Raw genomic sequence first — 26,877 nt, forward strand, 5'->3', positions numbered from 1 at the left:
CTAAGGACCTTCACAGGACAGTTACTTGAAACGCCGTAACTTCAGTTCCCTCATCTGTAAAATGAGACTAATTTGTATTCCCCCTAATACAGCTATTAGAAGACTCAGACTATATAATATACAGGTAAGGAACTTCACGCTTTCACACACTAAGTGATATTAGTCAGCATTATTCCCCAGTTGGGCCAAAAATGTAAGGTCATAAGCAAATTACTCAGACAGACCTCATTTTACTTTTCACTAAATTAAATTAAGGGATCGAAAGACACGATCTTTTCTATGTTTCAAATTCTAAGCTTTCACTGACAATTCATTGCTGTAAGCTGTGGCTTCCTGTGACTTCCAGAATTTCATTTTCTGAGCCTTTGAAAGTAAAGAAAATATGTATGCTAATTACAAATAATTTACAAGACTAAAACGATTACCTGATATATTGCTGGCTTTGATTCAACTTCTTGGAAAGATGTTTCAAAGCTTTTTGACTCGGAAAAGCAGAATAAGAAATGGCAGCAGGGTATTCTGCTTCTTCACGGGGAACAGGGCAGCTGGAATTATGTGTTCGCATCATACATAATCCCCTAACCTCAGTGTGGTCTGAAATGAAAATTAGGACAGGATACGCAGACAAGAGGTTTACTTCACAGTGGGGAGGACAGAGCTTTTCAAAATTTTATCATTTCACTTTCAATGTTTAAAACAGTGGTTAACAAGTTCAATCACTGCCCCCTTAACAAGTGGTATTTATATTTCATTTACATTTTAGTATAAATACGTCAGAGGAGACAATATAAAACAAAGGCGTTACCCTTGAATTCATGGAGTCACTGGATCCAGATCTTTGTTAGAAATAAGAAATTCTTGGGCTTCCCTGGTGGCGCAGTGGTTGAGAGTCCACCTGCCGATGCAGGGGACATGGGTTCGTGCCCCGGTCCCGGAAGATCCCACATGCCACGGAGCGGCTGCGCCCGTGAGCCATGGCCGCTGAGCCTGTGCATCCGGAGCCTGTGCTCCGCAACGGAAGAGGCCACAACAGTGAGAGGTCCGCGTACCGTAAACAAACAAAACCACACAAAAATCAGCTCGTTTAATATAAATCTACCCTTTGACAACTGCGTTGGCTTTCCCGGAGTCTTCTCTATCTTTTGCTAGGGTTTCAAAAGAGTTTTCAAAAATCCTGTTTTAGATGAATGGTGAAGAAACAAGGGGATGTATTACTGTGAGGAAGATTAGAACTGGTTTAATAAAGAGCCAGCAGCCTACAAAGCAGGAAACGTCTTACTTTCCCAATAATACTTCTTATGTAATTATTACAAGTGGCCCTCGCATTGAATACTGATCTTTATAGAAGCATTTTGAGGAACATCGAACAAGTCTTGCTGTGTTTTGAAATAAAAATTGTAGGCACATGATAAATAGGAATCAGACCAAACCAAACAAAATAAAACAAAAAACAGGTTCTAGCATATAGGAATATTTTGAAGCTACATATATTCGACTTCCTCATAGGAATGACTTTTTCCTAAGTAGCAGAAGCTGTATGACGTATATCCAAGGAATATTGGAGGTCAAATTTCCCCAATGAAAAATATAACCCCCTTTTCCTTTGCTAATTTCTTGCTTTTAGAGATGAAAATTGTAACTGTTCTGAGGATTTTACACCTTGCTCAGCCTGGGCTTCTGGTTTCTCAATCTGCTCCACCCCCAATTTCAGCAAGCAGGAGTCCTTGAGGTTTAACCAATTTTCATCAATAACCACACTCATTTTGTGGCCTTTGCATAAAATACAGCAGTCCAGGCTGTGAAACGTGGGGCAGTTTCAATGTTTGTGTTGCTATGTTTTGCCCCATAAACGCCGGCAGAACCAGCTATGGGCATTTATGGACTTGGGAGAAGCTACTGTAGAGTGAAGCCAAAAAACATAATTAAGGCAACCATTTTCTCACAATTAGAGGGACAACCTCTACGAATACTTGTGGTTTTAGAATCATCTCTAATTGACCAGGCTAATTGAATCTCAGGAGACTCACCGGAGATCGTCTCCTTAGTTTTTAATTCTACCTCTCTTTACCTCACTTTGAATCCAAATGCAGCTGGAGTGAAATCTGTGGGGACAAAGACGTCTTCTCCTTGTTGAAGTTTCTTTCTAAATCACAGATGAAACTGTTTTAAGCAGAAATAGTAATCAAATGAAAATGATAAAATGAAGCACCAGAGAATATTTCCTCGAGAAGAAATGATTGCTGAAAGCATTCAAATTCAGTAAAGCACAAAGGCTAATTATTGGTTCACATGAACACTTTTGAGAAATTATTAGAACTTCTTTTATTAAATAATAAACTGGAGAATATGCATTGTTGCGTATAAATGGCGCCATCTCCTGACAGAACTGAGGAATTGCGTGTATCTCAGAGCCTTTTAGGAGCGCCACGGTAACATTTTACAGGTATATAACCTCTAACCATTAACATGTATGAGTCACAAGTATTTTCTTGGAAACTCAGGACTCTAAGTTGAAACTAGTCTTATATGGAAACAAACTAAGAAATTTCAAGAGATGTAAATGAAAGTCCTAGGGAGACTTCCCCAAGCATCCAATTAAAGATTTCAGGGAGAGGGTCAATCTTACGACGACGTATGCGTTTCTCCCCTCGAGAGCTCTCCCAGGGGTTAATCACAGCTTCAGGTACAGTCTGTTAAAATCCAGGCGCTCCTGACTTACCTCATCGCCCTTACTGCTCTTGCCAGCCGTCCTTCCTTTCTTCTTCTTAGCATCTTTCCACAGCATTCCTGGAGGTTACATGTCAGTGTCCTGTCAGTCACTCACTGGACTTCTAGGCGCAGAGTCTTTGGCTGATTTCAGTTTGGGAACAGACTGCCTGCGGGGGCCAATAATGCACCTGGGCAGGGGGACATGGGTGCCCTGGGGGGAAAGCGCTGGAAGGAAACTCGAGAGAGAGAAAGAGGCCCTACAAAGCCATATTTTACCTGCACCGTGATTTAACCAAGGCTCAGGCATAACCAGAAATTTTCTTGCCGTTCCTTTCAGTTTCACTTCCTCTTCTTTCTAGCTCACAACCTTTAGTTGCTTCCGCGTAGGGCCTCAGGGCAAAGGGAAAAAAGAGAGTGAAACACAAAAAGGAAAGAAGGCCAGAAAGGTCTCTTCCGTCGTGCCTACCCTTTACTTGATAGAGAATTCAATTTTAAAAAGCCTATTATTTTTATTTGCTCACGTGTTCCTCTCTTCTGTGACATTTAAAAATGATGATTTCCCACAACACTGTAAACCAACTATTTAATAGAATGGTTTTGAACAGTAAAAATAAAAATAAAATAGATAATTTTGGTTGCTCTCGCTTGCAGGGCTCTGATACCGCCTCATCGATGCCTCTTCGACTTTAGGATGAACATTGTTGCCTTTTCTTCCTCTCCGCTCATTTAAAAAGTATTTCACCGTCACCGCCCTCTACTGTGGCGACTTGTAGCAAATTTGGACTCCCTCTTTGCCTGGCGAGGAAATGCCGCCCCTACCCCAGCGTTTGCCTGCATTGCCCCTGTCTGAAATCAAAGCCCAGCATCCTCCCCCCGCAACGCCCTCTGCTTGCTTCTTTGTTATTAACTCTCTAAGTAGCTCAATAAAAACACAGACCCTCCCGCTTTCCTACCTCCTGCTTCCCCCGCTCATGCCCTTGGTTTGCAGAGCAGATGCCTTTGGCCAAAGATCCATCCTCAGCTTTCTCCCATCACCATGCTCACAAACAAAAGAATGGGGAATTGAATGACAAAGCCAAACCCAGGGAGAATCTAGAGGGTTCTGAATTAGTGTTATCTACCACCCTTGCACAAGTAGCATCAGCAGCAGAAAACCACTCATTACCACGGAAGACTGCAAAAGATGAAATAAGGGCATCTTGGTGGCGCAGTGGTTGAGAGTCCGCCTGCCGATGCAGGGGACGCGGGTTCGTGCCCCGGTCCGGGAAGATCCCACATGCCGCGGAGCGGCTGGGCCCGTGAGCCATGGCCGCTGAGCCTGCGCGTCCGGAGCCTGTGCTCCGCGCAACGAGAGAGGCCGCGGCGGTGAGAGGCCCGCGTAACGCAAAAAAAAAAAAAAAAAAAAAAAGAATTTTAGGCAGTGTCTAGAGAAGTATGTTCTGGCCCACCACCAGTTATACAGACACATTTTTATGGTGTTTTTCAAAAAATCTTATGTGTTTTTAATAAAATTTTTGATCCGATTGAATATGCATACAGCTAAAGGTACATAGAAGTTATCTTTAGCTACTACTTTTAAATTTAGCTTTGAATTAAAACTTGTATTTTACTATCTCTTTGGGGCAACGCATAACCATTAATAGTGATGCAATTTCTCTTTTAGACTTAGACAGCTTTGATAAGACTACAGGGTCTGCAAAGGAAGACAGTGTAAAGAATACCTTTTCTTGTATTGGAAGTAGATATTTTTCTTAATAATCCTGGAAGGGAAAAACAAAGCAAACTCACAGCTTAGCATGTTCTTAATAAATACTTTAATGCTGCCTTGCTTTGGGTTTGTATTAAGACAAAAACCAGAACTGCTATTTTCTTTATGCCCTGTATGTAAGCATTGTGGGTTACTGTTTTTGTATTCATTACAATATTTTCTATAAAATACTAAATGGAAGAAATTAGCCACTCTATCCTATCTATTCAAAGCAAATAAATTCACAGACCTAAAACGATAGCGTTTCGTGCAGAAAGGGACCCTATGTTGCCACCAAGGCCAACCCTGTAAGCCACTGCCACCCTCACTCATTCAACAGTGGCGAAAGCTCAGACCCGAAGAGGAAGAGTGTAAATCCCACAAGGTCCGGGCTCTTTGGCTGCTCCGTTGTATGTGCTGTGGATCCACCCATCTGGTAGGTAGGAAGCACTCGGGAAATACGTTGAATGAATAAAAAGTTTGCCCTAGCTTTGCACTGCTTTCATTACACACATGCCATCATGATATGAGAAAACGACTGTAAGTTTTCCAACCTTTTATTTTCAAAAATGCAAACTTCCAGCAAAGTTGCAAAAACTGTGCAGTGAATACCTATGTACTCTTTACTGTAATTCATTAATTTTAAACATTTTCCCACATTTGCTTTATCTTCCTCGTTAAGTGAAACTTCCTCTTCTTGCTGAAGAAAAGGGACATCCTCCTGTGTAAATAAGATATAAAAATCACATTCAGGAAACTTCACTGTGATACAGCACTCTTTTTTAGTATACATCTCATACTGAACATTTCTAAATTCTTCCCCAATCAAACTTTATAATGTTTTATTTCCCAATTCAACATCCCATCAAGGATTACAGGTTTTATTTCCTTGTCATTTCTGTTTATTCACTTTTAATCCGGAACAGTTCCCTATCCATTAATTTATTTTTTGGGTTTTTTTTTTTTTTTTTGTCTTCTCATTGCATTGCTAATTTTGAAGAATCCATGTCTGATGTTTTGCAGAATGCCTCTCAGTTTGGGGTTGTACAGTTTCTTCTTCGTCATTAGGCTCAGGTCTAGTATTTAGGGTCATTGGGACCACACGGGGATGAGTGTCCCTTCACAAAGCATCACATCGAAGAGCACATGACCTCAGTCTCTCCTCCTATTGGTGACAATAAGCTTGATCTCTCGGCTAAGGTGTGTCAGTCAGATTTCCCCTTTGTAAACGTACCTTTTCCCTTTGTAATTAATAAGTAATCTGTGGGAGATTAGCCTATCTCGTCCCCAGCCTTTCACCCAGTGATTTTAGTATGAATCAGTGAGTCTCGTCTTAATTAATTATTGCTATGGTGTTTACAAAATTATGATATTCTCTTTCTATCTTTCTTTCTATATCTTGTTGGCATTCTTCTCTAAAGCAGAGCTTTAACTTCTGATCTCCCCTATTTTTAAAAAATTAAAGAATTGCTTTATTATCCTGTACGTTAAAACCTATTTCCATAGTTGCTATTTTTTAAAAATTGTTTAAAGTGGCACCTTTTCCGGAAGAACTAATGGAAATAAATTTACTGTATTTACTGCTGTCTCATTTTCAATAGTTATCTATTAAAATTAGTAACTCAAAAATATATTTTAGACGGAAAACATTGTTAATTTGAGAACACAAACTTGTGATGTTTTGTAGTCAGATCAATCAATTCAAAGCATCAAAATACTTAGCTGTAGAAAGGAGACAGAGTTCATGATATTTTGGCTCTCAGTTACTTGGGTGGTTATAAAGAGGGTGGTAAGGCGACATATAGACATGCTAACTTTTGGGTGTTCCTTTTAAATAACTCGGTTTCCTCTGCTATATTTATATTATTCTTTTCTAGCAGATATACTAGAAACAAAACTTCTTGGATCAACACAAAATCGAGTCACAGACTCTCTGTTTCTTCATTCTATTTTTTGATATATATATATATATATATATTTTTTTTTTTTTTTTTTTTTTTTTTTGCGGTACGCGGGCCTCTCACCGCTGCGGCCTCTCCCGCCACAGAGCACAGTCTCTGGACGCGCAGGCTCAGCGGCCATGGCTCACGGGCCCAGCCGCTCCACGGCACGCCGGATCCTCTCGGACCCGGGCACGAACCCGCGCCCCCTGCATCGGCAGGCGGACTCCCAACCACTGCGCCACCAGGGAAGCCCCTATTTTTTGCTATTTAATAAGATGTTGAACTTGTTATCCAAACAGAATTCTTCTGATTTGCATTTTTGTGCACTGATGAAATGAAATGCCCATCCTTCGATTTTTAAATATAGGAAGCAACTGTTTTGTAATGCACATAGGAGTAATACACACAGGAAAATGTTACAGATCCGTAACACCATCATTAACAATCACATATTAAATGCACCTCGGATATATCCTAATTATTTATGTGTTCAAAAAGCCCATCCCCGGCTGGCGTGTTCAACCTTCTGAAAGCGAAAGGCTGGGGGGACTGCTGGTGAGTTTCACTTCAGCTCTGCCACACCTGCCATTGGTCCACTCTGTGGGAGGTTTGTTTGTCACTCAGCTGCTGCGACGCCACCAGGGAAACAGACTCTGTATAAGCACCTCTGGGGCTTTCTTCCCAGCATGCAACTGTTCCTGAAATTGGTCAAGGTAGGGACGGGCTCCACTAGTGCTTAACCTGCGGGTCCAGGAGGTTGCAAAATTATGTGTCACCTGGGTCAAGGTTACCCGGATAGCGTCAAACTACCCAAACATTGTACTGGCAATGTCATGTTGCTGTCTCTTTTCTCAACTCTGATCTCTTATCTCTTTGCACAGTAGAACATTTGGGAGAAACGTACCTACCTTCCAAGGACTGAGAACAAAAGCATTGATTTCCCGTAATCTTCATACCTTTGGGAACTATTCTAAAGAAGGGTTATAGTTGTGTGCTTAGTGCATCTTCCAAAAAGAAAGCAAAACAAAAGAACTCAAAGACGGCAAATTTTAAAAACTGAACATTCACGAGGTGTAGATCATCGGGCATGATATGATAGAAACGATTTAGTTTTTTCTCCTGTGAATTTCACACACTACAGTGGGGTTAAAAAAAATGCACAGCCACCCGGAACATCAGTGTGACCTTATTTGGAGATAGAGTCTTCTTATGGATAGATGTGATCTGTTAAGACTCTCAGGACGAAACCATCTGGGTTTGGGACCCAGGGACACCCAGGGAGGAGGCTGTGTGAAGACAGAGGGAGCGATTGGAGTGTGGCTGCCGTCAGCCAAGGGTCTCCAGGAGCCCCCGGAAGCTGGAAGAGGCAGGAAGAATTCCTCCCTGGAGCCTTGGCGGGAGCCTGGCCCTGGCAGCACCTTGACTTGGGATTTTGGTAGAACTGTGAGAGAATAAGTTTCTGTTGTTTTAAGCCACCGCACCTGTGGTAACTTGTTCCAGCAGTCCTAAAAAACCCGCACACACACTGAAGAGAAATCAGACGGATTTTAACTGAGGACTTGTAAAAAAGTTGTGAGGTTCCCTGGCAACTAAGCCGGACGATAAAGCCTAGTTTTCAAAAGTGAACAGTGAGTTTATACACGATGTGAAACTCTTCTGCGGCTCTAGAGCAAAACAAATGTGACCAACCAGATGAATGCCAGGAAAGACGTAGAAGATGGAGAGAAATACCTCATGACGTCTATGTCACAGCAAAAGGCCAGAACCTCTGCAAGGCTTTCAGTCCGTCAACAACGATGAGAAGTGTTTTTACACTGTGCTTGGGTTTTGCGTTAAATTCCCAGGGATAGCTGTTTTCATTCAACAAAGACAGGACACCTGATGTGGCCCAGGTTCTGCTCCCAGCTCTGTAGGATGCATCCACGAGCAAAACAGAGGTGACTAATCTTGCAGAGCTGCTAGTTTAGCAGCAAGTGACAGTAAACCTAATCAGTGAGTAGGTTACCCAGCGCGTTAGAGAAGGAAGTGTGCTAGGGGCATAAAAGAAGTGAAACCTGGCTGGAGAAGTCAAGGGTCTGTGGAGACAGTGCGATGAAGGTGACACATGGGGAAGCCACTGTGTAACGGGGAAGAACAACTCTGACTCCATACTGGCTCTGCTCCTTTGTGTTCTAGGGGGAGGGCAGAGAGGAGAAGATGAAAATAATGTGAAGAGCCCACCTGAGGTTCATGGTTATGACTCTAAAGTGAACCCAGTAGCATGGCACTAGGACAAGACACATTTGTAATTTCAAATTTTCCTGTAGATGTAAAAAAGGAGAAACAGGTGAAATTAATTTTAATCATGGCTCTTTTGTAACAACATAATTTAAAAATATTACTTGGACTTGTAATCAACATAAGAACTATTAAGGAGACATGTCCCCATTCTGCTTTCAGCGCTTGGTCTTCAAGATCTGGTGTATATTTTGCACTCACATCTCTATTTGGACCAAGCACATTCCAAGTGTCAATAATGTGTGTTTAATGGCTACAGCGTTGGTGGTGCGGATGCAGGTGGTGACGGCGGAAGTGACTGGAGGAACTGAAAGTCCAGGCTGCTCATAGGACCGTCTAGACGTGTATTGAAAGTTCCAAGAATAAACAAAGGAGAACCTCTGAAGAAAAAACCAATAAGCAGGTAGGTAGAATCTCTTGGACACATGAGAAGACAAGGCAGGATTCTGTCCATCACAGCAACAGTGAGGAGTGATGCAGTTTTTAGAGAGAAAGAAAGAAAGAAGAATAGTCTGAAAACAAGAGTAAGAAGTGAGTACACAGCCATAAAAAGGAGCGAACTTCTGCCATTTGCAGCAACATAGATGGACCTAGAGGTTGTCGTACGAAGCAAAGTAAGTCAGACAGAGGAAGACAAATATCATATGATATCACTTAAATGTAGAATCTAAAAAAAGGATACAAATGAACTTATTTACGAAACTGAAACAGATTCACAGACACAGAAAACAAAACTGTGGCTACCGAAGGGGAAAGGTTGAGGGGGATACACTGGGAGATTGGGATGGACGTATGCACACTTCTATATTTAAAATAGATAACCAACACGGACCTGCTGTAGAGCACAGGGAACTCTATTTAATACTCTGTAATGACCTATATGGGAAAAGAACCTAAAAAAGAGTGGATATATGTATAACTGAATCACTTTGCTGTACACCTGAAACTAACACAACATTGTAAATCAACGATATCCCAATATAAAATAAAAATTAAATTTAAAAAGAGGGAGTAGAGTTTCTATCGCTCCCCATGGTACAAGGCCTGGGGGGTTGTGGAGAGAAGAAGCAACCATGTTAGAGAGGGCTTCTTTGGGGGTGAATGTCTTTAGGGGATGTTTTTTCAGGAAAGTGAAATCAACCTGTTAATCAACAGACACTGGTTTGCTTACAGCTCTTAGGAGGTGAGAGGGTCTTTGCTGGGGTTGAAAACTTGTGTAACATACACATACTTACATTTTTCAACATAGGTAAAGAAAGATTTGACTAAGTTTATAATATTTAAAATAATTGTTTTTCTAGACATGGGAAAATTCGGGGAGTATTTGACTCTAGTTAATGATCAGTCATTTCTGGGAGGTGGAACCTGGTGACTTTCATTTTTGACGTGGTGCTCTTTTTGTATCAATATTGTCTTACAATGTGTACATTTTTGTCTGAATAAAGAAAAATTCAAATACCTATTCTTTCCTGGAGGTCCTTGAATTTGATATAACCTCTCTCCTGAAGAAAACATGGGATTTTCAAAAGAATTGTTAAGTGAATGAGATTGTTTTGTGTGTGTGTGTGTGTGTGTGTGTGTGTGTGTGATACCAAGTTAGATAATAGATACAAAGGACAACCAAAGTGACCAGTAATGAAAGAAACGCCAGAATATATCACCCCAAATATGCTTCTTTGACATAAAAGTGATATGGAGGTGAAGGCAATTAAGAAGCAGTAAATGCAGGAAAAGTTCCCCACTTTCTGCCTAAAGGCAGGAAATAAATCCTCCTTTCACCCTTAGCAGCCCAGAGAAGTCACCGGAGAAATCTGCAAACAAAACCTACTCCACTCGCCCTTATATCCCAAGTTACTTCTTCACTATTTACTACCTCAAACCCCTTTGTCTTGTCAATTCTTCACAAACTTATTGTTTCTTGGTCTAAAAAATATAAAAGCTTCCTGCTCTGGTCCTTTCAGGGCTTCGTTCCCTTATGAAGGCTCCCGTGTACACGTACAAGTTCAACAACATTCGTATACTTTTCTCCATTTAATACGGCAGTTTGATTTTCAGACACAGCCAGGGACCCTCAAAGGGTCGAGGAACACTCTTTGCTCCCCTTCCGTAACAATTCGGAGCATTCACTGCACACAAGCTAAAACCAGCTTTCACCGGGACAAATGTGTCTCTCAGATGACTTACCAAAGCAGGTGGGTAAAGACAGCTGGGGGGACTTCCCTGGTGGTGCAGTGGGGGTCCACGCTCCCAATGCAGGGGTTTGATCCCTGGTCAGGGAACTAGATCCCACGTGCATGCCGCAACTCAGAGTTTGCATGCCACAACTAAAGAGCTGGTGAGCTGCAACTAAGGAGCCCGCCTGCAGCAGCTAAGACCAAATAAATAAATATTAAAAAAAATAAAAATAAAGACAGCTGGAGTCTGTGGGTGCAAGCGTGCTTGCAGAGCTGCTGTTGACGTGCTGAATTGATCTGTCAGTTGAGGAGATAACAATGGATCTTTCCCTTCTGTGACATGAGGTCTGCCCCTGGCTGGGGCCAGCAGCTATGGTGCGCAGGCCCAGGGCTCTTTCACAATGGCCTTTTTAGCTTGAGGTGACTGAAAACTTTTGAGTAAAATAAGCCACGACTCGCTCACGTCTGAGTGATAATTTGAGTTTAAAAAAAGTTTAAAGTTGCCATTATTTTTCTTTTTTATCAAGATAAATGGTATATTTTTTTCTTTTCCATGATGGTTGATTACAGGATATTGAATATAATTCCCTGTGCTCTACAGTAGGAACTTGTTATTTATCCATCCTCTATACAATAGTCTGCATCTGTTAATCCCAAACTCCCAATCCATCCCTCCCTCCCCCCTCCCCCTTGGCAGCCACAAGTCTGTTCTCTATGTCTGTGAGTCTGTTTCTGTTTCGTAGATAAGTTCATTTGTGTCATATTTTAGATTCCACACGTAAGCGGTATCCTACGGTATTCGTCTTTCGCTTTCTGACTGATTTCGCTTAGTAAGATCATCTCTAGCTGCATCCATGTGGCTGCAAATGGCATTATTTTGTTCTTTTTCATGGCTGAGTAGTATTCCATTGTATATATGTACCACATCTTCTTTATCTATTCCTCTGTTGATGGACATTTAGGGTGTTTCCATGTCTTGGCTATTGTGAACAGTGCTGCTATGAACATAGGAGGTGCACGTATCTTTTTTGAATTATAGCTTTGTCCAGGTATATGCCCAGGAGTGGATCATATGCAAAGTTGCCCTTATTTTTCTGTTTGTTTTAATAGAATTTCTTTCTCTTACATTTTGTGGTTCTCCTACTTGCAGTTATTACGGTTCATCAAGTGGGTTATACTTTGTCAATCAGTTTGAGCAAATATCAAGACAATAATGTCTTCTAGGAGACGAAGTTAGTTTATTAAGAGAAGGCAGCCTAGCAGAGTAGAACGTGCACAGTGTTTGCAATGGCCTGGCTGTGCCACTGACTGGCTGTGTAGCCAGAAAATGTCCCTCGGATTCTCCTTCGGATCAAGTACAATGGCTTCTCATAAAGCTGTCCGTGAATTAAATGCGGTAATGTGTCTGCTCCATGGTGAGCTCAATACTTGTTAGCAATGACTGTTATAGATTAGCCCACATTATCAAGTAGGGATGACTTGCACAAGTTATCTTTTTTGTTAGAAGAATCACAACAATTATAATTAAAAGCAGATGCTTCCAATGTTTAGATAGAAAGATATTACAGCTGTTTCAATCTTCAAAGTCATGTGCAGCCTATAGTCTTTTTCTTTTTAACATCTTTACTGGAGTATAATTGATTTATGTTGTTGTGTTAGTTTCTTCTGTATAACAAAGTGAATCAGTTATACGTGTACATATATCCCATATCTCCTCCCTCTTGGGTCTCCCTCCCACCCTCCCTATCCCACCTCTCTAGGTGGTCACAAAGCACTGAGCTGATCTCCCTGTGCTATGTGGCTGCTTCCCACTAGCTATCCATTTTATGTTTGGTAGTGTATATATGTCCATGCCACTCTCTCATTTCATCCCAGCTTACCCTTCCCCCTCCTCATGTCCTCAAGTCCATTCTCTACATCTTCATCTTTATTCCTGTCCTGCCCCTAGGTTCTTCAGAACCTTTTTTTTAAGATTCCATATGTATGTGTTAGCATACGGTATTTGTTTTTCTCTTTCTGACTTACTTCACTCTGTATGACAGACTCTAGGTCCATCCACCTCACTACAAATAACTCAATTTCATTTCTTTTTTATGGCTGAGTAATATTCCATTGTATATATGTGCCACATCTTCTTTATCCATTCATCTGTTGATGGACACTTAGGTTGCTTCCATGTCCTGGCTATTATAAATAGAGATGCAATGAACACTGTGGTACATGACTCATTTTGAATTATGGTTTTCTCAGGGTCTATGCCCAGTAGTGGGATTGCTGGGTCATATGGTAGTTCTATTTGTAGTTTTTTAACTGTTCTCCATAGAGGCTGGTATTAAATTAACATTTGGTGTAAAACTTGTTAAAGTTGGCTGGTTTAATTAATACAGACATGTCGTTAGAGCTATCAGCATTAAGTATAATACTTTTATTGTACCTAGGTTTGCTAAAAGTCAAAATACTGAAAGCTTTACTGCTAAACAAGTCTAGGTTTACCTACTTTTGACCTCTTTTTCAGATAGACTAAAACTATTGGGTCTATAAGTAAATGTGTATATCTTGTGCCTTATTAAAAGATTGTCCTATAAATTAGCATATCCTTTTTAAAATTATAAAATGTATTTATAAGTATGCCAAGCCATGTAACATTAATACAATTCACAACTGTTTAGTTCTTTATTTTTACTAAAAAAATTTAGGGTTTCAAAGTATTAAGAATTCTACTTAATATATGTAATTAAAACTCCTAAAATTATAAGGAAAGCATCTTTGAATGAAAGGAAACTTTTTAAAAAAGGTATAAAGAATGGAAGAGCATTTGTTAAGGGAAAAAAAGTGATTTTGTCCTAAAGCTGGTTATTTGTAAATGAGAAAGAAAACAAGGGGCAAATAAAATGGAATTAGAAGGTTGTAAGAGGTTTTTAAAAAAGGAATCTATATAGTTTTTCTACATTTATTTATTTATTGTTGCCTGCGTGCAGGCTTCCTCTAGTTGCGGCGAGCGGGGCTACTCTTCATTGCGGTGCACGGGCTTCTTATTTCTGTGGCTTCTCTTGCTGTGGAGCCCGGGCTCTAGGCACGCGGGCTTCAGTAGTTGTGGCACGTGGGCTCAGTAGTTCTGGCTCTCGGGCTCTAGAGCGCAGGCTCAGTAGTTGTGGCGCACGGGCTTAGTTGCTCCGTGGCATATGGGATCTTCCAGGACCAGGGCTCGAACCCGTGTCCCCTGCATTGGCAGGTGGATTCTTAACCACTGTGCCACCAGGGAAGCCCAAAAAAGGAATCTTTAGAAGGGAATTTTATAAGTGGCCAATCTGGATAAAATCAGATTAACTTTAATTTAGTAAATGAGTTTTAATAACAAAAGTAAGCTGGTGAAAAATTAAAATTTGGTATTTTCTCTCCGTTAAAAGACAGAGTTTTCTTAGATTATTGTTCTGGTCTTAATGATAAATTGTAAACAAAGGTTTTCTTTACTTTTAATGCAATCTGTCTGGAAAAACAAAGATTTTTACAACTATATAACCATCTATATTTGCCTGTGGCATCTTTAATTGTTCTCTTGGTTAAATGGATAACTAAGCATTGTTTCACAGTGACCCCTGATCCAATTTGAACAAGAGTTTTAAATTTTTTGATATTTTTGACAAACTTCCCCAAATCAAATTCTGTTCTTTTTACTTAGAACTAACTTTGAGATATGTTTCAGAGGGCCCCTGAAATATCTCAAAGATTTGTTCTCTCTCCTTATAAAAAAGGGTCGTTAATTAAGTTTATTTGATATGTTAAAGTACATGGGCAAGAAAGGCTAAAACTTCTTTATAGGCATATAAGTGTTTCAGAAACTGTGAAGTTCCTAGAAATTTGATATTTCTGGTAAATGTTATCAGCGAATTCTATGTATTGTCTTAAAATGTTGTATACCACAAAGGAAATAACCTAATTTCCTTTGTCAATTGCATTGTACTCAGCTCTTTAACCATGTCATTTTAACTTTTTTGTCATTTCTAGACAGTTATTGTTTTACATTGATGCTTTTACAAACATGTTTCATCTTCAGACAGATTCAAGTAAAGGACTCTGACACTTAATCTAGAGTACAGTTTTCTAATGAACTTTCAGATCATATCATTGAACTGGGAAAGAATTTATGAAACTCTAATGAAGAAACTGATGACTTCATATAACTGCTAACAAAAGATAAAGGCCAAAAAAAAAAAAAAAAAAAAAAAAAAGATAAAGGCCAAGAATTTATTCCATGGGACTGAATGAACTGATGGGGATGATTACAATATTTATGACTTTTTTTTTTAAACCTTGCTGGTTCATTTATGTTTTGCTCTTCCAGGTTTAAAGAAACCTCCTCTCTCAAGCTGTCTATGACTTGCAGCAATTTGGTAAAGTATACCTTTGTAAACAAAGATGAAACATTTATCTTATTCTCCCTATCCAATTCCTCCAGAATTCGGAAACTCTTAGTATTTTTATTTTTATTTCAACATAGTTACTTGTATAAGTTCAATAAGAATCTGTTCTCCTTATTACAGGACACTATTGGAAGTGTTATGTTACCAAGTCTTTGACTGGAGTGTCATATTTGAGAGAAACAGACTCAGATGTGACCAGAGAGCTTTAAGGAACTAAGATTGACTTTATAGAGCCAATAAGACTCTTGGAAATATTCACTTGGTACCTTGGTTACATGGTTCCCAGCAGCATAACCAGCTTAGTAAGGAAGGTAACTTCCTGGAAGGTGCAGAAAACTCAAGACATTTTGGGGACCTCAAGAAGAGAAGAATTCACCCATATCCGTAGGTACTGCAGGCAAAGTCTGATAGCCATCCTTTGCTTGTCTTTCCTTGCCCTGAGAGGTCTTTAAAAGTTCAATCTGGGATTCCCTGGTGGTGCAGTGGTTAGAACTTGGTGCTTTCACTGCTGTGGCCTGGGTTCCATCCCTGGTCAGGGAACTAAGATCCTGCAAGCCATGGGGCGTGGTCAAAAAAAAAAAAAAAAATTCAATCTGAGATTCCTTACGAAAAGTTCCAGCAAATCCTGTTTTAAAAAGCCTGTATGGTCAATCGTTATTGTTGTTACATGTATATAAATAATCAGATCAAGTTTTCTGAAACCAGACATTTTGCAAACACGTTAGTCTTAATTTGACTCTCTTTGGTAGAAATGAGGGTGTTCTGAGAGAGAAAAATTATGTTTCAGTAATACACCTTTGTGGATATTAGGTTCCAGTACTCAGTTGTCTGTGAGGTTTTGTTATTTATCTGTAAACTGGACTAGATCCTGAATTCTTCTGGTGTCCTCCAATATCTGGCTATAATTCTCCAAAGTAACATTTTCAGTTCCTCTCCCATTTTTTGAAAACTTGGAATCACTGAGAACTAAAACTGCCCTTTTTCCAAAGTCATGGGAACTAAAATTGGACAACTTGATATAAACCTCAGAGAAATCACCATAACATCATGTCTGTATAGACAATCTTTGTACCTTCTGTATCTGAGCCACTCAGAAAGTTTACCTAAACACCTGATGACAGCGTCAGAGACCTTGCAAAACATGCTTTGACCCTGACATCTAGAATCAGCTGGCTCCGCTCTGGACTCGGGGCCTCATTGCGATCCGGATCGCAACTAGTGATTCTAATCGTGCTTCTGATTCGTTCTCCCTTGGCTGTTTTAAACAGTCTAAGCTTTGTATCTTTTGCTGTTGTGCTATGATACCTTCCACAGGAATAATGGTAGCTTGAGGTCTTGAGATGATTAACCACTCCTCTAAGACCCCTCCCAATGAAGATACATGCCTATTTCGAAGACTCCCTTCCTGGATGGCTTCGTGCTGCTCCTATGGGGCCATAAACTCTCAAAGGGCATACCTCTCACACAGCCACCTCTTTACCCCTCAGTGGGCATGCTTTCTGAGAACGAGCCTTCCCGGAAGCGAGGGAGTTGATACTGTTGCGAAATAACCAGATGGTTCACCATCAGTGCTGCTAATGGAAGATCTCCGTCAAAGGAAGGAAAATAAAAATGGAGTTGGTATTGTTAAGAGAGCTCTCCAAAATGGAGCCAGGAGGCCAGTAAGGAAGTGTGACCTGTGCACAGTAGCCTGGATGGAACCCGACCTTTTGACCACTTACTGTCCGAAGAAGGCATCCAGAATGTCTGCCAGAAACTCGAGATACTTCTCAGACTGTTACCCTGAAATAACTCATGACGGTCTGTCTTCTTAGCAGATCCCTGCCCTAAAACAACTCATGATCCTTGAAGGCAAATGTTTCCTGGCTCAAGCTGGAGCCCATCACAGCTCTCACCAGGCAGCTTTAACAACCTTGTGGCTTTTTGTCTTCCCCAGAACACTTTTTTGGTTTTACCTGAATCTATGTCTCCCAAATTGTGATTCTTAAGGCCCCCCAAATCTCTTTTCTTAATCACAGCCTTCTGCATTGTTTCTTGATGACGCTAGTCATCCTACATCCACACAGAGGAAAGAAATAGTCCCTTAATTGAGCCATAATTTGCAACCTGAGTACCCCTTCCCTTGAAATTCGTGTCCTAAGCGTTTCTTTTCTGCTTCTTAGGGGTCTGCCGTAATAGTTACAACTGAGCAAATATTACTTGTTGATGGCTGTTGCAGAGTTTTACCAAAAGACTTTGCAAAGCTCCTACTTTTACAACTAAGTTTAAATTCCAGGTAAAGTTTTTGCTTTTAATTTTAAAATTTTTAATTCTTTTGGCCACACTGCAGGGCATGTAGGCTCTTAGTTCCCTGACCGGGGATTAAACCCACACCCCTTGTACTGGAAGTGCAGAGTCTTAACCACTAGACCACCAGGGAAGCACCCAGGTAAGGGGTTTTAATTCTCTTGAGATGCCCATCTATGGGAATCAAACAAAACATCAGCAACAACAAAGCAACAAAGAAAGGCTACTTCATACAACAAAAGGCAATTCACCATACCAAATAAATGAATGGAAATGGATTGCTGAATGGCTGCTATGTTTACAGAACTTTCTTTGCTTGGAAAGGAAAAAGATTTTGAAAAACAAAGGTAACTATTTCGTTCCTAAATGATGAATAAGAGATCTGCATATTGCTTTGGTTTTCTCCAAAGCAGAGCCTGAGGCAAGGGCTTGAGCAGAGGGAGTTTCTTTGGGAACTGGTCCCAGGAGGAGGTGAGGTGATGAGACAGGCAGGGAGGGAGGAAAAACCAAAATCAGGATTCCTTATGGAGGTCAAGGCTGTAGACAAGTAGGGATTCCGCTTGGATGGTCCCAGAAGAGTGTGGGGTGTTTTCAGGATCATCTTCTGAAAAACAGGATGCTGGGGCATTTATCCATGAGAACTCCCCTCCTGGCTTTGTGTTTCCATGTCTGCCACCATCTCTAACTGTTGAGTAAGAAAAATGGGAACAGTCGGGCTGGAGAGTAGAGTGGGGATTGTGGCAGTTCTAAGATTTGAGGGTTATGTGAAAGAAGGAAATGGACCACTCCTCAGCAGATTACAGGTGGCCTTTTGCTTGAAACCAATGCTGTGGGGCTGAAGGAATAAAGTAAATTCCCCTCACTTTCTGAATTACGCCCAACACCAGCTCTTGCTAATTCTTCCCTTCGCTCCATCTCACGGGCTCACTCTCTACCCCCTAATCTTAGGCCAAGAAAAGAACCAGAGACATGGGTTTTTATTTTGACAGTCAAGTTATTTTTGATATTCCTTTAATATTCTTTTAGGACATATCTGAGAAAAAAATGTTATTTTGTCTCCCACGTTTTCAGTATTTTTACTTCTACAGGTTGGATGGTTTGGAGGGTTTCGTTCGGCCCAGGATTGGGCATGATTCTTGTCTTCTAAGCATGGACATCAGGCAGCTTTGCCTCTAGCATTTTCTCTCTGTAACCCATGGGTACACAGAGTTATGTGCTTGAGGACCCGTGAAGAGTTTAGAAGAGATTACCACAAAGCATTGCCTGTAGCTATATGGTCTCCTCTTTTCACCTGCTCTAATTAATGTCTGAGGTTCTTACCGTGAGATTTCTTTGCGTTAAAGTATATTTCTAGAAGGTCTGTATAAAATATCCAGTACATAAGCTATGTTGGGAGCAGTAAGTACTACATTGGTTATAGAAGTTTTAAACCTGATCACGAAGAAAACGTTTTCAGTATGGGGTAAGCATCAGGTTGACAAATTGGTTTTCAAGTGGCAACATTTAAGTGTTGGCAAGATGCTGACCAGAATATAACTAGTCCTAAATCTCATAATACTTTCTATTGCAAAAATGAATGAGGGCTTCCCTGGTGGTGCAGTGGTTAAGAATCCGCCTGTCAATGCAGGGGACATGGGTTCGCGCCCTGGTCCGGGAAGATCCCACATGCTGCGGAGCAACTAAGCCCGTGCGCCACAACTACTGAGCCTGCGTGCCACAACTACTGAAGCCCGTGCTCTGAAACAAAGAGAAGCCACCGCAATGAGAAGCCTGCGCACCACAAGGAAGAATAACCCCCGCTCGCTGCAACCAGAGAAAGCCCGCACGCCCGCACGCAGCAACGAAGACCCAACACAGCCAAAAAAAGAAAGAAAAGAATGAGAATACATGTGTTTGAGCGCTGTCATTGTAGCTACTGTCCTGGCTGAAGGAAACAAGCTTTTCTTAGGTTAATTTAGGATTTCTCTGGTGCACTGAATTCAAATCTTTGAATAATCAGCTCTTGTGTTGCTCAGATAAGCCACTTGAATTGACACTGCTTAGGAGATCTAAGTGGAATGTTGTTTAAAAAAAAAAAAGACAGAAAATTTTTTTGCTTCTAAAATATCTAACTTTTCTAATTTATAGTGAAAACAACATCATTTCCTTATTTCTTTCACTAGCATGGGGACCAGTAAGTGAAGATCATTTCTCAGCTGAAAGGCTTAAAGAGAGTAGAATAAATTATTTAGCTGTATTCTTTGTAAACACACACTTAGCTGAATGACCACGTAGAGAAGGAGGAGCTATTAAATATTTTCTGCTTCCAGACACTCTGGGCCAGCACACCAGGAACAATTGCTACCTTTCCTGCTGACAACCCCCAGTCCAGGGAATAAGCAATGGCCTGAGGTATCTGTAAACACCCCAGTGGAGTACAGGGATCTAGGATGTGGTTTAGATGATTTCCCAGCTCTTATAACATTTTCATGCTGTTTATACTTTTGTAAAACTGCATTGATGTTACAATTTATTATAGTCATAAAATCAGAATTTTCATGTGGATGAAGACCTTTGAAATTGCAATCAACTTTAACACCTTCATTGCTTTTGATGAAGAAGTTGATGTGTACAGGCATTAAGTGAATTTTCCCATATCGCAAATTAGTCAGCCAAGACTAGAAATGAAGCTTCTGACTTCTGATGACATAAATCCATCCCTTTAGACGGTGAGAGAAATAGGAAAAGCTGTCTGTCTGTGTGTTTTTTCGTGCCTCTCAGCGGCGGGTAGGGAGGGGGATGGAGCTTCTGCCCTGGCTCCAGGGGCCTCAAAGCAACGGTTTAGAAGTTAGTCCAGTAAATAATGTTTTCTAGAAAGAATACTTTCTCACAGACATTGCTTGGAACCCTGGGCACGTTATTATCGTTTAGAAATTGTCTGCACTGCATCATAACACGTGATTTGACAACATGAGAGTCTGGATGAGGCAATGCTAACTTTGTGTTCTCAAAGCAATGCCACCGTCACCATTTGATTAAACATGTACGTCCACCTGACCAAGCTCATTATATATTGTATCCTGGAAAAAAAAAAGGAAAAAAGAAATAAAAATAAAAACTGTCTGCAGACAAAGTGGGATGACTGCCACTGCCTGGTAATCAGGGTGTGACAGGTGACCAGTAAATTAATAATGTGCATTTAAGTTCCAATTCAATACAGCAGCCTAACTGCTGCTAATCATTAGATGAGATTCAGGCCAGAAGAGCTATGAAGAGGGGCTGGAAACGGGGTTTAAGCATGAATCCTACGTCTGTTACATAACGAATTTCTTTCCCCAGAGACATTCGAGGTCCGTTTGTAGCTGAGGAGTTGTAAGAATATTCAAATGTGAGACTGAGAGAATAAATATTTGTTTTTCTCATACAGTGTACAAGCTTACCCTCTTATACACTGAAACACTATGAAAATGTGCTCTTGGAACAGAATAGTTAAATCTTTGGGTTGTTCCCTTTGCCTCTTACCGAGTTATTTGCTCCTTGCTACTGTGCATGTGAAAGCAGAAGTTGACAAGTCCAATATTGTTAGGCAGAACACTCACACTTCTAGCAAACAAACTGTCCCAAACACAAATCCACTCTAACGTTTACCAAAGTTCAGCTTCTGTTCCAGCTGAAACAAGAGCCTTGGTAAGAGACACAGAGGGGCTGATTGGCTGGGCAGGGTGGGCAGGGTCCATAAAAGGCAGCTGTGGAACATCTGGGGGGCAAAGACATCACCCCGCCAGAGGCAAAGCTCAGGGCTCCTGTGACAGCACGTCTTCACCATGAGTGGGTGCCCATGTTTAGGAAGCAGCTTTGGGTGAGTATTTACCTCTATCCTAAGTATGCGTAAGCTCTTAGGAATGTCAAGTATGAACACTAATTTCGGAATTTCAAAAGCAAGGGTGAACACTGTCACCTTCTTCCCTTGTTTAATAATCTACTTTGAAAAGTTAGCAATAAGGGAATTCTCATCAGTCCTTTTATTAGTTACTGTTCTTTTTCAAGCTCTATTTTTTTCTTCTCACTTTTTCATCTGCAGATATGCTTTTAAAAACCTCTCTGTACAAGGCAGTGAAGAAGACAAATCACAAATGGGTGTGAATAGAGCCAGTAAAGGGGGACTTATCTATGGGAACTACCTGCAAGTAAGTGGCAGAGTCCTCACAAGGAGGAGCTTTCATTGCTAAGCGCTAGGTGACATTTTCATGTTGGGGTTTCTGTTTGTCTGTTTGTTTGTCTTCTCAGTCGCCAGATAGTTTTCTGGACCTAAAGATATCTCTTTTCATACACACGTATGCTTTTTCAAGTTTTGTTAGAACACGTCAAGAGACTCACATGTGAAGATTCATCTGCCTGACAGAAATACAATGAAAGCAGAGAAAGCAGAACCCAGGCCGAGGACACATGGGATGAGATAAAGCGCAGATAACTGGCAGGCGTTGCACAACTTGTATACCTGAGACCTGGTTACTGAATCCCAGCCTAGATAACTGCAAATGTAGCCAGAACATTTTCTCTTTTAAATTCTTTATCGTAAACTAGAAATGTTGAAGGCGTATGTTTAGATGAAAGAACGATGTTACAAAGAGGCATTTGGAGATTATTTTTATCTTTTTTTTTTTTTTTTTTTTGGCCATGCCACGCGGCATGTGGGATCTTAGTTCCTCGACCAGGGATTGAACCCATGCCCCCGAGGTGGAAGCGTGGACTCTTAACCGCTGGACTGCCAAGGAAGTCCCTGGAGATTGTTTTTAAGATGTGAAGTGATTAGAGCCCTTGATGCCCTTGTTGGTGGGTTTCTAAGGATGAGCTGACAGGCAACGTTAAGGTCTTAGAATCAACTCTTTAGGAGAATAAAAGAGTAGCGGACACACAGTAGACTAAGCAAGCTATGAAGCTTTTATAGATGGAAGGGATATGAGGGTCAAGAGATGGGGCAAGAGATGGAAGGGACATGATTTCTCAGTGAGGGTAACAGCATTTGTTACGATAGATTCCTACCAAATATACTTTCTTCTGAAAAGAATAAAACTCATGAATTCAACTCATTCTTTATGAAGACACATTAATTGTTTAAAAGAAAGTAGATTGGTTCCTGAGCATTTGGGATTTGGGGGACTTTTTTCAGTATTGTATTCTATTTATTAAAGTTGGTAAAAATCTAGTTTTGCGATTTCAAAATCAGTCTTTCTTTGTAATCTTTTTTCCGCTTTATCAAGATATAATTAACATATAACACTGCATAAGTTTAAGGTGCACGCACGTTGATTTGATACACTTATATATGGCAAAGTGATGACCACCAGAGCATTAACATGCATCATGTCACATAATAGCCCTTTCTTTTTTTTGCGGTGAGAGCACTTAAGATCTAGTATGTAATGCATTGTCATTAACTATAATCACTATGCTATACGTTAGATCCACATAACGTATTCATCTTGTAACTGGAAGTTTCTACAAAATCAGTGTTTCTATTTTTTTGTTTAAAGTTGGAAAAAGTTTTGAATGCGCAGGAACTTCAAAGTGAAATAAAAGGAAATAAAATCCATGATGAGCATCTTTTCATCATAACTCATCAAGGTAAGTTGCACACAAGGTTGGACAGTAGCTATTCATAGGACTTTTCCATCAGTAATGAGGAAAGTTACCACACTTTTACCTGTAAGACGGTGGAGGACTAAGAAATCCCCGTTGTTAGGATGCTCGTGAATCCTTCGCTGCCAGATAAGTTCTCATAGGACCTCCTTCTGCGATTTATAACAGTCTTCTTTCTGCTACCTCCGTGCTTGTTGGATCAGTCAGGACTCTGTCCTAAACCCAAGGGGGCTTTCTATCTCTTGGAATTCACAAAGAATTTGCAAGCTAAGAGGTCACTTTTTTTCCACCTGGAACGTTAGGAGACTATTTTCAAGAGACAGATCCCTCACATTTACTGTAACTTTACATATCCTACGGAGAGCTGGTACTAAACAGGAATGTGAATTTTGTCTAAAATGTGTGTTCCTAGTCTCCATACTTCTGCTTCTGGGTAGTGGTTTTTAACGTAGAGTCCTTGACTTTGGAAGTTTAGGAAGTCCCTGAACTCTTTGAAATTTTGTGCAAAATTTCACAAACATGTCTTTCAGAGGTCTGTGATCCGCAAACCTTTAGATTTCCTCTAAGATTGTTGGTGTCATAATACTGCCATCTGGCTGACCAGGGCCCAGTGACTCATGCGGGTCGGTGCTGCGTTTCTAGATGTTTCCTTGTCCTATCAATTCTTTGTGCCTTTTCCTCAAATGAGTGTTTTCTTCGCGGACTGGCTAATATGATCGTCTCCTTTGAGTTAAACAGAATTAAAAATGGAAAATAATGGGGCTAATGTGTTACTTCTCCTGTTTTTTTATGTTGCCATTTTTATCAGTGGCTCGAAGGCAAAATCAGCAGGGGAGGAATCACCGCAGGGCAGCACACGTTGGGAATCAGAAATCTGTTTCGAATCCCATCTCTACCATTAAAGATGGTGTAACCTCGGTCAGGTTTCTTGACCAGTAATTCTCGCCATTTCCCCTCCTATACAATGGAAAGAATGATTGTTTCCTCTCATGCATAGAGTTGCTGTGAGGATGACATGAGTAACGTGCACTAAGCACTGAGCTCAAGGTAGAGCACACAGTCAGCACACAGCGAATGGTAGCACCTATCGTCTGATGCGGAGACTTTCCTTCCATCAGAACACGTGGTCGGTGGGTCATGGGACCAGCTACACCAAGTTAAACCTGAAAACGTGACTCACAAACTGATCCAAAAATACATTTGGTTTGCTCTTTTTGTCCACATATGGAAAATAGATTTCTGAAAGTCTCCTTAAATGTAATTTAAAGGTACAATTTGATCCCCTTCATTAGTACAGAAGCACAGCCTGTGCCCAAACAGAAGACACGAGCGATCACTAAGGTGATTGGTTTCCACGCTCCTTTAGTGACTACACTGGCTGTTTAATTCATCTATTTATATAATAATCACCCAGCATTTATCTTACGCCAAACACTGTGCTAGGAACTGTGGGAAATAGATGAGTATGACAGAGTTTCATCCTGTTCATAGCTTGTCCTCCCCATAGAGTCCAAGTTCCTAGAAACAAATACGTTGTCATACTCATTAGGTTAATGTGTATTAGGGTCTCACTCTATAGAAGTTTAGTATCACTTCCACTTCTCCACACACCTCCAGCTTCCACACGGGAAGTTAGATTTAGATTATGTGCTATATCCTCAAGGACATTAACAATATTTTGTTGAGAGAAGTCGTTTGGAAAATAACGTAAAGCATATGGATAACACGCCTGGCATATTCAAGCACTCAATAAAAGGAGGCTGTTATAACTTTATCACTAATATTTGTTTGTAGCATAAAATGGGGCTATATTGGCCTTTATTGAATTTTAAGTTCCATTTTGATTTCTCTATCAGTGTGTTAACCGAGTCTTTCATATAATTATGGCCAAAAGGCTCCCATCACTTTCCAACTGACAATGATTTTCCCCTCGCAGCTTATGAACTCTGGTTTAAGCAGATCCTCTGGGAACTGGATTCTGTTCGCGAGATCTTTCAGCATGGCCACGTGAGTTGCCATGTCACAATATTGTTTTCATATTTTTCTTGGAGAAAGTAGAAAGTGTTATTAATGGGAAAAGTTTAACACCAAATGGTGGAATTATAACTTAACGGGGGAAAAAAGTTTGTAGCGGAGAAGAGTTTAGTCACATCTTCCCAGCCTCGTCATCACCTTGCTTCAAGGTTCCTTTCCAATTTTAGTTTCAAGCCCCTTGCTTAGAACTCCATATTTTTCCCTTAAAAAAAAGTTATGACGAACGACGGTGGATTGCCAGGACAGCTAATGCCGATTCGTTCATCAGTAGGTACCAGAATTGTATTTCTACTGAACGTCTGCATGGGAAGACAGGAGCAATGGTGAGGAAAGGAGACGGAGAGAAAGAGGAGGAGAAAGTGGGAGGGGATGCGGGGGAGGGCAGAGAGGGGCGCCCCGCGAAGCTCCCGCAGCCTCCCTCCCAGCCCGCATCCTACCCACACCTTCCTCCGCCCTTGGAGGACACAGGACCCAGCCTTGGGTCCCCCAGCTCGGAGTCCCTGCGCCAAGGGGGCTGGGAGGAGAGAACATCCATCCTCGGACAGTGCCCTTCTCGTACCTGTGAACGCAAACCCCATCCGTCTCAGCGGCAACTCCCGCCTCAGGACGGAGCCCACGGACCCAGGGGTCTGCTTAACCTGCACGCACGGGTCCCCATGTTCCCCTGGACTTTATTCCTTAAAGCAAAACTAACAGAGGCATTTGCTAAGGAATCGGTGGGAGTTGTGGTCCAGAATTTACCTAAAACTTGCTTCCATATAGTTTTCTATTTTTAAAGAAAAAAATGATTTTGAGGTTGCAGGCGTTCCTTGTACGCAATTCAGAGTTGCTATGAGTTCAGTGTTGACCTAAGGCGCATTTTAGTGCCAAGGTCCCTCCTTAGAGTAGAGACGGCATTGACAGGAACACATCGTTATTTACACTCTATTTAGTGTCTTCCAGAGCTGAGGCCTGAGGACTCTGTTCATCTCCTAACCCCCAGGTCAGGGATGAGAGGAACATGCTGAAGGTGGTGACCCGAATGCACCGAGTGGGGGTGATACTCAAGCTCTTGGTCCAGCAGTTTTCCGTCCTGGAGACCATGACAGCCTTGGACTTCAACGACTTCAGGTGTGCACGCGGCTTTGTCAACACGCAGGGGTTACCCTCCCATTCTGATGGGGTGGAGAGAATGTGTGTGCTGTGTTGTGTGACGTAAGAAGCCTGTCCTGCTGACACTTTGTCACTGGGAACACTCGGGAATCATCACCACAAGCATTTAAGCAGCTACTGAAAATACTTCATCCCTTTCCTCTTACATATGAACACAGCACGATCCGTGAATTTCAATTCGTGTGTGCCCAATTTTTATCCCAAAAGGATTTTAGACAACTTACCAAAATGGCTAAAAAGGCTGATATAATACACATAACTAAAGTTAAATGATTAAAAACTAAAAATAGGGCTTCCCTGGTGGCGCAGTGGTCGAGAGTCCGCCTGCCGATGCAGGGGACATGGGTTCGTGCCCCGGTCTGGGAAGATCCCACGTGTCGCGGAGCGGCTGGGCCCGTGAGCCGTGGCCGCTGAGCCTGCGCGTCCGGAGCCTGTGCTCCGCAACGGGAGAGGCCACAACAGTGAGAGACCCGCGTACCACTAAAAAAAAAAAAAAAAAAAAAAAAAAAAAAAAA

At 41.2% G+C, this 26,877-nt stretch overlaps 1 protein-coding gene across 1 annotated transcript in view; it reads left to right on the plus strand.

The window, feature by feature from the left end:
* Window positions 1-21,298: 21,298 nt before the first annotated feature.
* TDO2 (tryptophan 2,3-dioxygenase) overlaps window positions 21,299-26,877 on the plus strand; it is a 20,485-nt gene continuing 14,906 nt past the window's right edge. Inside the window, exons 1-5 of the mRNA XM_027117255.1 lie at window positions 21,299-21,395; window positions 21,618-21,723; window positions 23,071-23,161; window positions 25,113-25,183; window positions 26,193-26,320. Of these exons, the coding sequence (XP_026973056.1) occupies window positions 21,361-21,395; window positions 21,618-21,723; window positions 23,071-23,161; window positions 25,113-25,183; window positions 26,193-26,320 (431 nt within the window). The 5' untranslated portion in view covers window positions 21,299-21,360. The remainder of the gene's footprint in view (window positions 21,396-21,617; window positions 21,724-23,070; window positions 23,162-25,112; window positions 25,184-26,192; window positions 26,321-26,877) is intronic.

This window comes from Aethalodelphis obliquidens, unplaced genomic scaffold, assembly GCF_003676395.1.
Source record: "Aethalodelphis obliquidens isolate GAN/ISIS:26980383/991018 unplaced genomic scaffold, ASM367639v1 scaffold17, whole genome shotgun sequence".
Classification (NCBI taxonomy): Eukaryota; Metazoa; Chordata; class Mammalia; order Artiodactyla; family Delphinidae; genus Aethalodelphis; species Aethalodelphis obliquidens.